Source organism: Hylobates moloch, unplaced genomic scaffold, assembly GCF_009828535.3.
Source record: "Hylobates moloch isolate HMO894 unplaced genomic scaffold, HMol_V3 SCAFFOLD_1, whole genome shotgun sequence".
Taxonomy (NCBI): domain Eukaryota; kingdom Metazoa; phylum Chordata; class Mammalia; order Primates; family Hylobatidae; genus Hylobates; species Hylobates moloch.
In genome coordinates, this window is record NW_026652276.1 from 101360695 (window position 1) to 101375377 (window position 14683).

Below are 14683 nucleotides of genomic sequence, written 5' to 3' on the forward strand. Positions count from 1 at the left end.
TAGCATTGTTTTCATAGTCTAAACATAAAATAAGTAATAAGTCATTAGCAAAAAAAAAAAGCCCATTGAAATGATGTATAACATAATCACATCTATTTACAGGTGCGGTGGCTCACACCTGTAATCCCAGCACTTTGGGAGGCCAAGGCGGGCAGATCACGAGGTCAGGAGATCGAGACCATCCTGGCTAACACAGAGAAACCCCGTCTCTATTGAAAATACAAAAAATTAGCTGGGCGTGGTGGCGGGCGCCTATAGTCCTAGCTACTCGGGAGGCCGAGGCAGGAGAATGGTGTGAACCCAGGAGACGGAGCTTGCAGTGAACCGAGATCGTGCCACTGCACTCTAACCTGGGCAACAGAGTGAGACTCCATCTCAAAAAAAAAAAAAAAAAAAGAATATATTCTAATATCAAACAGCAAATTCCAGCAACGCAAAAACGGCAATTACTTTTGCACTCACCTAATATTTTTCTTATTTTGTTATTGTAATGTTTGTGTTATTCCACAGGTTTTAAAGATACCATAAGGAGGTGTTTATTTTCTAAAATATACCATAAGTTAGTTAAGGAATCAATGTATATGGTTTTACATTTTTAGCCAGAAGTTAAAAGAGAAGAAATTACTGGCAAAGAAGATGAAACTTGAACAGAAGAAACAAGAAGGTGAGTGGTGCCCACTTTTCTTGGCTGTAGCTTCTTTCTTGCTGTTGGTCACAGTGGCTGAACTGTCAGGAAACACAGGGACGGACAGTTTGGGCTGGTTGGCTGGCCACTGAAGAAGTAACAGCTTATTCATATTAGCTAGGACCCATTGAATTGCAAGTATCAGAAAACTAAACTGGCTTAAGCACAAAGATACTGGCTCAAGTTAGGTCGAGGACAGACCTCCCTTCTGGCATGGCGGGTCAGGGAGATCAGTGACATTACTGGTTATTGACATCTCCCCCTCTGTCCTGGTGTCCTGTCCTCAGGCAGCTCACACTCCTTATGGTTTTGAGGTGCCTGTAGCAGCTCTCAGGGCTACATCCCTCCTCAATCTTGTCCAGGAGGGAAAATTGAGAGGATGTCTCAGCTTTCCTAGCAAAAATCTTTTTGTGTCTCTCTGGCTCTGATTGAGTCACTTGCCAGGTCAGGTAAGAATGCTTTTGGCTACAAGCAACAAAATGCAGCAACAAAGTGCCTAAACCACAAGGAGTTGGTTTTTTTTACAGGATGAGAAATCTGGTAGCAGGTGGCAGCGGGATGTGGCTCAGCAGTGTGGGCTGGCTCCCCCGCACGTTCCTTGGCCTTTACCCTGAGAGTGTGAGGTGGCTCCCGTGGCTTCTGGCACCGTACCTGTGTTCAAAGCAGGAAGAAGGGGAGTGAGGTGGTACTTATGTGGTCTGCCTTTTTTAAACTGGAGAGCAAAAGTTTCTCCAGAAGTGCCCAGAGACATCACCTTAAATACTAGGTCTCTTTGCCATCCCTAGCTGCCGTCAGGCTGGAGGAATAAAAAAACAGAACTGTTGTAACCAACTCAAACCTATCGTGATCCAGCACTGCAAGCTGCGTATATTGCCACCCTAGCCAGATTCGAGGTCCTGTTAATAAGGAAGAGTGGGGGGCAGGGTTGGCTGTTAGGTCAGCATCCCACTGTGCTGCCAATCCTGCCGCTTCTGAACTCATCACAACGCTAGTGGTGCTATCCCCCATCCCTGGGAACTCATGGGCTGTGAATAAGGGAGGGGGGCCCCAGCTGGAAAGGGCCAAGGATGCTAAGAGACCAAAAAATGACACTGTACCCCACGTGACTAAATCCGTGGCTATTCCATGCTTGACTGGATCTGCTTCCTGAGTGCATGATTGTGGTTTTTGGTTTTAGAGTGAAGTCAGACTTTCATTGACGTATTAAAATAGAATTGGGCTGGGCATGGTGGCCCATGCCTATCATCCCAGCTACTTGGGAGGCTGAGGCAGGAGAATCACTTGAACCCAGGAGGCTGAGGTTGCAGTGAGCCGAGATCACATCATTTTACTCCAGCCTGGGCAACAAGAGCAAAACTCCATCTCAAAAAAAATAAAACAGGCCAGGCATGGTGGCTCATGCCTGTAATCCCAGCACTTTGGGAGGCCAAGGCGAGTGGATCACCTGAGGTCAAGAGTTCGAGACCAGCCTGGCCAACATGGTGAAACCCCATCTCTACTAAAAATACAAAAATTAGCTAGGCGTGGTGGCAGGCACCTGTAATCCCAGCTACTCGGGAGGCCGAGGCAGGAGAATTGCTTGAACCTGGGAGGCAGAGGTTGCAGTGAGCCGAGATTGTGCCATTGCACTCCAGCCTGGGTGACAGGAGCAAAACTCCATCTCAAAAATAAATAAAATAAAATAAGATAAGATTGGCCACTTCTAGGAACCACTTCCTTATGAGTTGTAAATGTACTGTGTGACACATTGGATGTAGTTTTAGGTTGTTTCTCACCCTTTCCTAGAAGAAATTATTTTAAACTGCTAAAATGTGACTGATAGGACCTCATTTCTCAAATAAACTACCTCATCACTTTCCCCTCCACTGCAACAGTAGATCATGGAAGTACTTGGCCCAAGTAGGAGGATTGGGCATAAAAGCTATTCTCACAATCTGTTAAGGGGTTATTGTAGCTTGGACCTATTATATTTGGAAATTTGAGACCAGCCTGGGCGGCATAGTAAGACTCCATCTCTACAAACAGTAAAAAATCAGCCAGGCATGGTGGTGCACACCTGTAGTCCCAGCTTTTTGGGAGGCTGGGGCAGGAGGATTGCTTGAACCCGGGAGTTCAAGACTAGTCTGGGCAACATAGTGAGACCCCATCTCTACAAAAAGTTTTAAAAATTAGTCAGGTGTGGTGGTGCACGCCTGTCATCCTAGCTAGTCTGGAGGCTGAGGCAGTAGAGTTGCCTGAGCCCAGGAGGTCAAGGCTGCAGTGAGCCATGATTGTGCCATTGCACTGCAGCCTGAGTGACAGAGCAAGATTCTGTCTCAAAAAAAAAAAATAATAATAATAATAGATCTCCTTTGCTGAGTAATTTGACCCTCCCTCCTCAGGGTTTGTTGGTTTTGCTGCCTATCATTGTCATTGTTGCTATTTGTGTGTTTAGTGACTTTCCTAACAAATGCTGTAAAACCTGTATTCTTTGTTGTGTTTGGACTCTGAAGTCTCTGCTCGGTCAGCTTAGTTGGTCAGTGGAAGATGAGAGATTTCCTTGAATGTCTTGAACAACCACATCTCCCAGTCTTTGCCAAGGAGCTCTGTGTATGTGTGTTGGAATGTGCCTCCAGCCCCCTGGCAGGCAGTCTGCAATTTGCTGTAGCCTTTACTTCCTGCTTGCACAGAGCCTCCAGGGCAGCAGAGGTGAGTGGTCAGGGCCTTGGCTGTCTTTCTTGGTCATGTGCACTGCTCTGGTGGCCCTCTAGAGTCCCCAGCTTTTCTTTTTAAGCTTTTTGGTCAGTTTCTTGCTTGTGTCAATTGTTACTGCTGTCTTGGTTGGTGGGATGTTAAACAGTTGTCACTGATAGTTTTTGACAAACGCTCAGGGGAAAAAGCTGTTCGTGTTGAGTGAGCTCAACTCAATACTGAGTCAGATCAACTAAAGACAAGCCTTGCAGGTAGACGTTTCCAGGGAACTGCCAGACAGGTCAACTAGGGCCAGTCCCTGGGAATGGAACTTCCAACAGCTCCCAACCCAGTCAGCCTCCTCCCATTTTTACAGCTACTGTGGCAGGGGGGCTCTTGGTTTTCAAAACTCCCTCAGGTCTGGGGAGAGGGAGATGGGAAATTAAAACCCACAGAGCTCACACTCTTAGTGAGGTTCAGGCATTTGAACAGCTCGAGGAGCATTTCCAGAGTTCTGAAAAAGTTGATTTTTAGGATTTTTGCCAGTGTTCTGTTACCTTTATGGAGGAGCAGATTTTTGGAGGCCCTTACTCTGCCATCATCCCTTTAGATTTTAACTTTCAAACAGCACTGCATTTGAAGTATGTTTCCTGTATGTCAAATGTTTGGGTCATGTTTTTTAATTCATTCTGACAGTCTGTCTCTTTCTTGATATGTTTGGATTCAAGGCTACCATTTAATTTGTTTTTTGTTTTCATTTTTGTGTTTTTGAAGCAAGGTCTCACTTTGTCACCCAGGCTGGAGTGCAGCAGTGCAATCACGGCTCACGGCAGCCTCGAACTCCTGGTGGGCTCAAGCAATCCTCCTACCTCAGCCTCTTGAGTAGCTGGGACTGTAGGTGTGTACCACCATGCCTGGCTAATGTGTTTTTTTTTGTAGAGATGGGGTCTCACTATGTTGCCCAGGCTTGTCTTGAACGCCTGGGCTCAAGTGATCCTCCCACTTCAGCCTCCCGAGTAGCTGAGACCACAGGCCTGTGCCACCACACTCAGGTAATTTTTGTATTTTTTATAGAAACTAGGCTTCACTATGTTTTGAACTCTTAAGCTCAAGTGACCCTCCCGCCTTGGGGTCCCAAAGTACTGAGATTTCAGGTGTGAGCCACCATGTGAAGCTGTCGTGGTTTTTCTCTGGCTGCTTGTTTTTTTTTTTTTAAGATGAAGTCTTGCTCTGTTACCTAGGCTGGAGTGCAGTGTGCAATCTTGGCTCACTGCAACCTCCACCTCCTGGGTTCAAGCAGTTTTCCTGCCTTAGCTTCCCTAATAACTGAGATTACAGGCACGCACCACCATGCCCAGCTAATTTTTGTATTTTTAGTAGGGATGGGGTTTCACTAAATTGGCCAGGTTGATCTCGAACTCCTCACCTCAGGTGATCTGACCACCTCGGCCTCCCAAAGTGCTGGGATTACAGGTGTGAACCACCACACCTGACCTTAGTTCTATTTTTAATTTTTGTGTAATCACCATACTTTTCCATAGTAACGGAACCATTTTATACTCCCACCGGTGCAAAAGGGCTATAATTTCTCCACATTCTCACCAACACTTATTTTCTGTTTTTTGCTTTTTTTGTTTGTTTGTTTTTAGGTAACTATCCTAATGGGTGTGAAGTGGTGTCTCACTATAGTATTGATTTGTGTTTCCCTAATGATTTGTGATGTTGGGCATCTTTGTTGTTGTTGTTTTGTTTGTTTGTTTGTTTTTGAGACAGTCTTGCTCTGTTGCCCAGGCTGGAGTGCAGTGGCATGATCTTGGCTCACTGTAACCCCTGCCTCCACCATGCCCAGCTAACTTTTGTATTTTTAGTAGAAATGGTGTTTCACCATGTTGGCCAGACTAGTCTCGAACTCCACCCACCTCGGCCTCCCAAAGTGCTGGGATTACAGACGTGAACCACCACGCCCAGCCAGCACCTGAACATATTAAAAAATGATTAATACCCCATGATTGTACATGCTTTGTACCAAATGGGAAGAATAGAGTGTTCTGAGGATAACCGTCATAAAAGTGGTTTGGGCTTGGACTCACTGGCTCACATCTGTAATCCTAACATCTTGGTAGGCCGAGGTGGGAGGATCACTTGAGCCCAGGAGTTTGAGACCGGCCTGGTCAACAAAATGAGACCCCATCCCTACTAAATATTTAAAAATAAGCAAGGTGTGGTGGTGCACACCTGTAGCCCTGGCTTCTTGGAAAGCTGAGGTGGGAGGATGGCTTGAGCCCAGGTGGCTGAGGTGGCAGTGAGCTGTGATTGCACCATTGCACTCCAGCCTGGGTGACAGAGCAAGAGCCTGTCTCAAAAAAAAGAAGTGGTGTGTATGCCATTTATCTCGCCTTCTCAGTTTCCTTCTTTCTTTTTTTCTTTTTCTTTTTCTTTTTTTTTTTTGAGACAGAGTCTCGCTCTGTCGCCCGGGCTGGAGTGCAGTGGCGCAATCTCGGCTCACTGCAAGCTCCGCCTCCTGGGTTCACGCCATTCTCCTGCCTCAGCCTCCCGAGTAGCTGGGACTACAGGCGCCCGCCACCACGCCCGGCTAATTTTTTGTATTTTTTGTAGAGACGGGGTTTCACCGTGGTCTCCATCTCCTGACCTCGTGATCCGCCCGCCTCGGCCTCCCAAAGTGCTGGGATTACAAGCGTGAGCCACCGCGCCCGGCCTTTATTTTTCATTTTGTGAGAGTAAGCAAGCTTTTCCAGTTATCCGGTGGAAAGAAATGGGAGTAATGTGGTGATACCGAGTTGGGCCCCAAGGTGGCTTTGGTGCGCCGTGGGTCCTGGATAGACTCAGAGGCACAGATCACTCAAGCTATTTTGGCTCTTCTCCTAAAAAGCAGGGGGGGCAGCTGGCTGAGTGTTCTGTTGTTGGAGAGGACATCTCACCGCTTGTTTTCTGTGCTGATCCAGTAGCTCAGGGAAGACTCCCGGCAGTGTGGGACTTGTGTCTGAAATGACAGCATAGGATGACATTAAGCCAATGTGGATTATCCTGAAGCCTTGAACTCCCCAGATAATGTATTGCCACACTGTTACTTATCCTAACATAGGCCTGCCCATCAAAGAAATCCGGGGCGCCCTGAGGGGATTTGTTACTAGGCACATCTAGAGCAGAGCTTCTCCACAGTCGCACTACTGATGCCTCAGGCCGGAAAATGCTGTGTCGTGAGGGGCTGTGTCTTGGTCACTGCAGGGTGTCTCACGGCATCCTAGTGTCTACCCCCCGCCGAGGCCAGGAGCACCCACCTTCCCCCAGTCATCAGCAATTGGATGTCTCCAGACACTGCCAGATGCACCCTAGTAGGGGAGGAGGACGGAATTGTTCCTGCCTGAGCGCTCCTGATCTAGGGGCAGGTATCCGGTGTCCAGAAGGCACTCAACATGTGTTTGGATGAAACTGTTTCTTTCAGAGCCAAAATCCTTCAACATAATATGTTGGAAAACTACCCACATCCTTTGTGTCTTTGGAGAAAAGAGATACTCTATGATCATTTTAGAAATTTTTAAAATACGCAGAAAAGAACAACATCAAAAATAAAAGTTGGCTGGGCACAGTGGCTTATGCCTGTAATCCCAACACTTTGGGAAGCTGAGGCTGGAGGATCATTTGAGGCCAGGAATTTGAGACCAGTGTGGGCAACATAGCAAGACCCTGTCTGTATTTTGTAAATAAATATAAGTTATCTGTAACCTGTACTAAAAATGACTTTAACACTTTAATTTCTTTGATTTCAGTTTTTTCATATATAAGCCTTATTTCTATAAATGCCATATTTATAGATGTCCTGATTTTATCACGTAACATTGTATCACAAGTGTTTTCCCAAGTCTGTACTTACAAGGATTTTTTTCTAATCTATTCATTCATCTGTTAAAAACAAAATGTGTGCTTCAGTTGCAGTCAGTGGCATTTTACCCAGTATGCCTGTAGCCTGTGAATAAAATCTCAGATTCCTGGATCTTAAAATATTATATAAACAGTAGTAGAAGAGTACTGGAAGGAAGGCCAGGCGTGGTGGCTCACACCTGTAATCATAGCACTTTGGGAGGGCGAGGCAGACAGATCACCTGAGGTCAGGAGTTTAAGACCAGCCTGGCCAACATGGTGAAACCCTGTCTCTACTAAAATACAAAAATTAGCCGGGCATGATGGCGTACGTGTAATCCCAGCTACTCGGGAGGCTGAGATGGGAGAATCACTTGAACCCAGGAGACGGTGGTTGTAGTGAGCCGAGATTGCGCCACTGCACCCCAGCCTGGGCAGCTGAGTGAGATTCTGTCTCAAAGAAAGAAAAAAAAGAGTGGGGGAAGGAAATTATGGAGAAAGCTCAAGTGTCATCGCCCGAATTGACACCTTTTTCTGTATTCATTTTCTTTTAGCCTCCATGTGCACATCATTTGTGTGTAGCTAGAATTATAGGAAGTTTTCCATTTTGCTTATTTTATTTAACATTATACACATACTGCTTAATGAAGCAATTCCTTCATAATTTTTTCAGTGACTGGTAATATCCAGCAGCTGACATGCCATAATATACCTAATCTTTCTCCTTTTATGAAACAGTAGATTGATTCCAGTACTTGTCTTCTGTGAATATCCTGTGTCTTTCTCCCTTCCCCCTTTCTGGGGTGATAGATTAAGATAAATTTCTAAACCGGGCATGGTGGCTTACACCTGTAATCTCAGCACTTTGGGAGGCCAAGGCAGGCGAATTGCTTGAGCCCAGGAGTTGGGAAATCAGCCTGAGCAACATGGTAAAACCCTATCTCTACACAAAGTAAAAAAATTAGCCATGTGTGGTGGCACACACCTGTAGTCCCAGCTACAAGGGAGGCTGACGCAGGAGGATCACCTGACCTTGGGGAAGTTGAGGCTGCAGTGAGCTGTGATCATGCCACTGCACTCTAGCCTGGGTGACAGTGAGAGACCCTGTCTCAAAAAGGAAAAAAAATAATAATAAAGATATATTTCTAACCATGGGAATTACTATGTCACCGAGTATAAAAAGAACTCCTGGCTCTGGAAATACATTGCAGGTTACTTTCCGAAGGGATAGCCCCAGTTTTTACCATTGACAGTGTGTGTGACAGGGTACACTCTCACCATATCCTCAACATTTTACTCTTCCTCCACATGAGTAAGAATGGGGGCACATAAGAGCCACTCAAGGTCTTACTGGGGATTCAGTAAAAAGCCTTACAGAAAAACAGTGCAGACCTGCAAGATCATGGAGGGCGTCCCACTCTTGCCATTCCACCCCCCACGCACCCACCTGTGTACAGCCTCCAGAGCTCTTTTTTTTTTTTTTTTTTTTTTTTTTGAGACAGAGTCTTGCTCCATCACTCAAGTTGGAGCGCAGTGGCACCAGCTCAGCTCACTGCAACCTCCGCCTCCCAGGTTCAAGAGATTCTCCCACTTCAGCCTCCCAAGTAGCTGGGATTACAGGTGCCCACCACCACACCAGCTAATTTTTGTATTTTTAGTAGAGGTGGGGTTTCACCATGTTGGCCAGGCTGGTCTCGAACTCCTGATCTCAGGTGATTCACCCACGTTGGCCTCCCAAAGCGCTGGGATTACAGGCATGAGCCACCGCGCCCAGCCCCAAAGCTATTTTATAAAATGTACATTGGATTGTCAGTCATTCTTCTGTCTTTATAACAATACCCAAGATCACGGAATGCTTGTTACGTACCCCTAGTTCTAAATGCTTTGCTTGTATTAACTAACAATCCTCACAGCAGCCCTGTGAGGTCGTCAGTGGTGCTGTTATCCCCATTTTACAAATGACAGACCTTAGGCACCGTGCGGTGATGGCGCCCGCAAAGCTGCAGAGGATGTGGGCAGCAGGCCCGGATGTGATCCCAGGCACCCACACCCGCCCATGAGGCGATGCTGCGTGAAACCCTGTCAGCAGCGCCAGTGTTCCTGGCCCCCACTGTCTGGCCCCTTCCGGTCTCCACCATGCTGGTCTGTCCACTCCCTCCCACATGACCCCAGCTCTCTGTCCTTCAGCCTCGCTGCATGTGCTTAGGCCGCCTGTACTCTCTTCATGCCGCCTGACTTCTCATCTGCCTGGAGAAGCTCTCTTCACTTTCGGCTTCCTCTTACAATGCTTTCTGTCTGTGTAAAGCCTCTCCTCACCTCCCTCTGGCCCCCGGTCCTAGAATTCGCCTTTCCTGCCAGCCTGCCCCTTGGGGTTGTGTGTGCCCTTGGCTGCAGACCCTGCCAGATCAGATAAGGTGCTTGTCCATTCAGCTATAATGTCAGTTCCATCTTTTTCAAAATAAGCCTCATTTTAGAATGGCCTTAGATTTACAGAAAGATTGCAAAGATAGTACAGAGCATTCTCATATACCCAGTGTCCCCATTGTTTAACTTCCTAAATTAACCTGGTACATTGGTCACAATGTATGAACCCACATCGATACACTTGTTAGCTAAAGTCCATACCTTACTCCAGCTGCCTTAGTTTTTACCTGCTGCCCTTTTCTTGCTCCAGAATCCAATCCAGGGCACCGCGTCACATTTTGTTATCATGCATTCTTCAGCTCCTGTTGGCTGTGACAGTTTCTCAGACTTTCTGTGGGTCCAGTACTCTATAAAATGGCCCTCAGTTGGGATTGGTCCGATTTTCTCATAATTTGACTGGGGTAGTTTGTTTTGGGGATGAGGACCACAGAGGGAAAGCACCCTTCTCACCACACATCAGGGCTTCAGGGCTGTGTACTGCCAACGTGGCCATCAGGTTTTGTGGGGTGTTTTTTTGTTTGTTTTTTGTTTTGTTTTGTTTTTTTGGAGACAGGGTCTCTCTCTGTTACCCAGGCTGGAGTACAGTGGCACCATCTCACCTCACTGCAGCCTGGAACTCCTAGGCTCAAGTGATCCTCCTTCCTCAGCCTCCTGAGTAGCTGCAACTACAGATGCGGACCTCCACACCCCACTAATTTTGGTATTTTTTGTTTGTTTGTTTGTTTGTTTGTTGAGATGGAGTCTTGCTCTGTCGCCCAGGCTGGAGTGCAATGGCGCGATCTCAGCTCACTGCAACCTCCGCCTCCTGGGTTCACGCCATTCTCCTGCCTCAGCCTCCCGAGTAGCTGGGACTACAGGCACCTGCCACCACGCCCGGCTAATTTTTTGTATTTTTAATAGAGACGGGGTTTCACCGTGTTAGCCAGGATGGTCTTGATCTCCTGACCTCGTGATCTACCCGCCTCGGCCTCCCAAAGTCCTGGGATTACAGGCATAAGCCACCACGCCTGGCTAGTTTTGGTATTTTTTCTGGAGACAGGGTCTCACTATGTTGACCAGGCTGGTGCCATCACTGTTGATGTCGACCTTGATCACATGGCTGAGGTAGTGTGGTCAGGTTTCTCCCCCATACGTTTACTCTCTTTTCCCCTTCCTGTATATTACTCTGTAGAAGAGTCGTTGTGTGCAGCCCACATGTAGGGAGTGTGGGGCTGTGTTCCTCCTCCCTGACAGTGGAGAATCTACATGCATCATTGAAGTCATTCTGCACGCTAGGGTTATGTCTTCTTTCCATGTATTTATCATTATTTAATCATTTCCTTCTATCAGTATGAACTTGTGGATATTCATTTTGTACTTGATAGTTCATTATTACTGTATTTGTTTTACTACTCTGTGTTCCCAGCTTTGGCCATTGAGAGCTCTTTCAGTTGGCTCCTGTGTTCCCTTGACAAAGTCCCATCATTGTGGGTACTTTTTTTTTTTTTTTGAGACAGGGTCTCTGTTACTTAGGCTGGAGTGCAATGGCGCCATCATAGCTCACTGCAGCCTCAAACTCCAGGCTCAAGCAATCCTCTCGCCTCAGCTTCCTGAGTAGCTGGGCCCACGGGCATGCACCACCATGCCCGGCTAAGTTTTAAAATTTTTTTGTAGAGATAAGGGTCTTGCTATATGGCCCAGGCTGGTCTCAAACTCCTGGGCTCAAGCAGTCCTCCTGCCTCAGCCTCCCAAAGTGCTGGAATTACAGGCGTGAACCGCCACACTTGGCTTCCTTACTTCCTGGTACTATAGGATATTCCAGACTCGTGTCTTGTATTTCCTGCCCGGGACCTGGGATCAGCCATTTGTCCAAGAAGTCCTGGCTGCTTTTTTTTTTTTTTTTTTAAGACAGAGTTTCGGTCGGGCACGGTGGCTCACACTTGTAATCCCAGCACTTTGAGAGGCCGAGGCGGGCGGATCACGAGGTCAGGAGATCGAGACCACGGTGAAACCCCGTCTCTACTAAAAACACAAAAAATTAGCCGGGCGTGGTGGTGGGCGCCTGTAGTCCCAGCTACTCGGAGAGGCTGAGGCAGGAGAATGGCGTGAACCCAAGAGGCAGAGCTTGCAGTGAGCCGAGATTGCGCCACTGCACTCCAGCCTGGGTGACAGAGCGAGACTCCGTCTCAAAAAAAAAAAAAGACAGAGTTTCACTCTTTGTTGCCCAGGCTGGAATGCAATGGCGCGATCTCGGCTCACTGCAACCTCCGCCTCCCGGGTTCAAGCAATCCTCCTGCCTCAGCCTCCTGAGTAGCTGGGATTACAGGCACGTGCCACCACACTCAGCTAATTTTTGTATTTTTAGTAGAGACAGGGTTTCACCATGTTGGCCAGGCTGGTCTCGAACTCCTAGCCTCAAACAATCCACCTGCCTTGGCCTCCCAAAGTGCTGGGATTACAAGCATGAACCACCATGCCTGGCCCCTGGCTGCTTTTACTAGAGAAATGGTATTAAAACCCAAGGTCTGGGGACTAGGCATGTTCTGTGCTACTGGATGGTTGCTTTTAGGCTCTCTCAGCTGACAGAGCCAGGAAATTTACCTGTGTACTCCACCAGTATTTATATACATGTCTGTCAATACTAATACCCATAACCATCCTCATCCATATTACACTAACCTGAGTTCATACTGATGTCTCCAAGTCTAGCCCAGTATGACATGGCTCATTCTAGCCTTCTCTCCTTGTTTCTCTGTCACCTCTCACTCCAATAGTGAGTATCTTTGCTACCACCATCCACTAGCCATTTGCTTAATTGCTCAATTCTGGCATACATGGATAATGGTTTCAGAATTGTTTACTGTTACCGTGGGGGAAGCACCATTATCAACTAGAGGACATTGCTATGTGCAGTCCCTTCAGCCTTACAGCTGGCTTACAGAGGCCACTCATTTCAAGAATTACTTAGATCAGCACTTTCTTTCTTAACGTTTAAAAAAAATTTTGAGACTATGTTACATTTTATCACCCAGGCTGGTCTTGAACTCCTGGGCTCAAGCGATCCTCCAGCCTCAGCCTCCCAAAGTGCTGGGATTACAGGTGTGAGCCACCACACCTGGCTGATCAGCACTTTTGCCCACACTCCCTTCACAGAGGTCATTTCGTACATTTATGTTATGTTTGGATTCGTGTGTCACCTTCTGCGTTCCATCCTGGGACCCCGACTTCCTAAATGACTTTTAAAATTAGCATAATTCAGCCAGGCACAGTGGCTCACGCCTGTAATCCCAGCACTTTGGGAGGCTGAGGTGGGCAGATCACTTGCGGTCAGGAGTTCAAGACCAGCCTGGCCAACTTGGTGAAACCCCGTCTCTACTAAAAACACAAATTAGCCAGGCGTTGTGGCGGGCACCTGTAATCCCAGCTACTCAGGAGGCTGAGGCAGGAAAATCACTTGAACCCTAGAGGTGGAGGTTGCCGTGAGCCAAGATCACACCACTGCAGTCCAGCCTGGATGACAGAATGAGACTCTGTCTAAAAAAAAAAAAAAAAAAAAAAAGGCCGGGCGCGGTGGCTCACGCTTGTAATCCCAGCACTTTGGGAGGCCGAGGTGGGCGGATCACGAGGTCAGGAGATCGAGACCACAGTGAAACCCCGTCTCTACTAAAAATACAAAAAAATTAGCCTGGCGTGGTGGTGGGCGCCTGTAGTCCCAGCTACTCGGAGAGGCTGAGGCAGGAGAATAGCATGAACCGGGGAGGCGGAGCTTGCAGTGAGCCGAGATTGCGCCACTGCACTCCAGCCTGGGCGACAGAGCGAGACTCTGTCTCAAAAAAAAAAAAAAGCATAATTAAGTTTTAATTATTTGTGCTGCAAGGTTTTGTGGATTTTGTCAAATGCATAGTACCATGTATCCCATGTATCCACCACTGCCATATCATACAGAATAATTCCACTGCCCTAAAATAATTCCGTGTTTCCCCTGTTCAGCTTCCTCCCCACCCCCAGCCCCTGGCAACCCCTGACCTGTTTACTGCCTCTGTGGTTCTGCCTTCTCCACACTGTCATAGAGTCGGAATTAAATCGTATAAAGCCTTTCCAGATTGGCTTCTTTTGCTTGCCAGAACGTGGCTTAATGCCCCTTCCTTTTGCCAAATAGTTTTCCACTGTCAAGACAGACCACGGTTCACCCACTGAAGGACAGCCTGGTTGCATCCAAGTTTTGGTGATTATGGATAAAGCTGCAACAAACATTTGTGTGCTACTGTTTTTTTGTGGGGGGTGTGTGTGTGTGTGCGCGCGTGTGTGTGTTTGAGATGGAGTCTCTGTCGCCGAGGCTGGAGTACAGTGGCGCAATCTCAGGTCACTACAACCTCTGCCCCCTGGGTTCACAGGTTCAAGCAATTCTTTTGCCTCAGCCTTCGGAGTAGCTGAGCCAGGCATCTGTCACCGCGCCTGGCTAATTTTTGTATTTTTAGTGGAGATGGGGTTTCGCCATGTTGGCCAGGCTGGTCTCGAACTCCTGACCTCAAGTGATCTGCCTGCCTCGGCCTCCCAAAGTGCTGGGATTACAGGCATGAGCCACCGTGCCCGGCCTTGTGTGCTAGTTTTTGTGTGCTCATAAGTTTCGTATCAACTGAGTACATCTGCAGGAACATGATTGCTGGGTTGTATGATAGGATTAATCTTGTTAACTTTGTAAGAAACTGCCAAACTATCTTGCAAAGTGGCTATTCCATGCTGTACTCCCACCAGCAACGATAGTTTCTCTTACCTCACATCCTTCTCAGCACTTGGTATTGTCGGTTTTTCTAATTTGAGCCATCCTAATATATGTGTTGTGCTTTTTGTTTTGATTTGTGACAGTATCTTTTTAATTCTTGTATCACCAACATGAAGCATAGTAACTAACAGGAAATAGCCATTCAATGATTTCTTACTGTTAGGTATTTGTTGTGTTGAAGGAATAAACTGGGGTAATTTTGTCAAATTGCCAAATGACTTGACTGTGCCCCTGGTTTCTGGGTTTCTCCTCCCTGAGAGTGA

The 14683-nt window shown here is 47.2% G+C and overlaps 1 protein-coding gene and 1 long non-coding RNA gene across 4 annotated transcripts in view; one reads left to right on the forward strand and one right to left on the reverse strand.

Moving 5' to 3' along the window:
• The window catches only part of PRKRIP1 (PRKR interacting protein 1), a 30265-nt gene that overhangs the window by 10364 nt on the left and 5218 nt on the right, over nucleotides 1-14683 (forward strand). The window contains exon 5 of one of the 2 annotated variants that reach the window (XM_032756139.2): nucleotides 600-664. The exons of the other annotated variant lie outside the window; for it this stretch is intronic. Within the exon in view, the coding sequence (XP_032612030.1) occupies nucleotides 600-664 (65 nt within the window). The remainder of the gene's footprint in view (nucleotides 1-599; nucleotides 665-14683) is intronic. 2 annotated transcript variants of the gene reach the window in all.
• On the reverse strand, nucleotides 263-10023 carry LOC116811024 (uncharacterized). 2 transcript variants are annotated; one of them, XR_009214754.1, is made up of 3 exons: nucleotides 9886-10023; nucleotides 6295-6356; nucleotides 263-1336 (listed from the first exon to the last, which is right to left on the reverse strand). It is a non-coding gene; the product is annotated as an uncharacterized LOC116811024 (long non-coding RNA). The 2 variants fall into 2 exon arrangements; XR_004370439.2 differs by having other exon boundaries at nucleotides 9860-10023.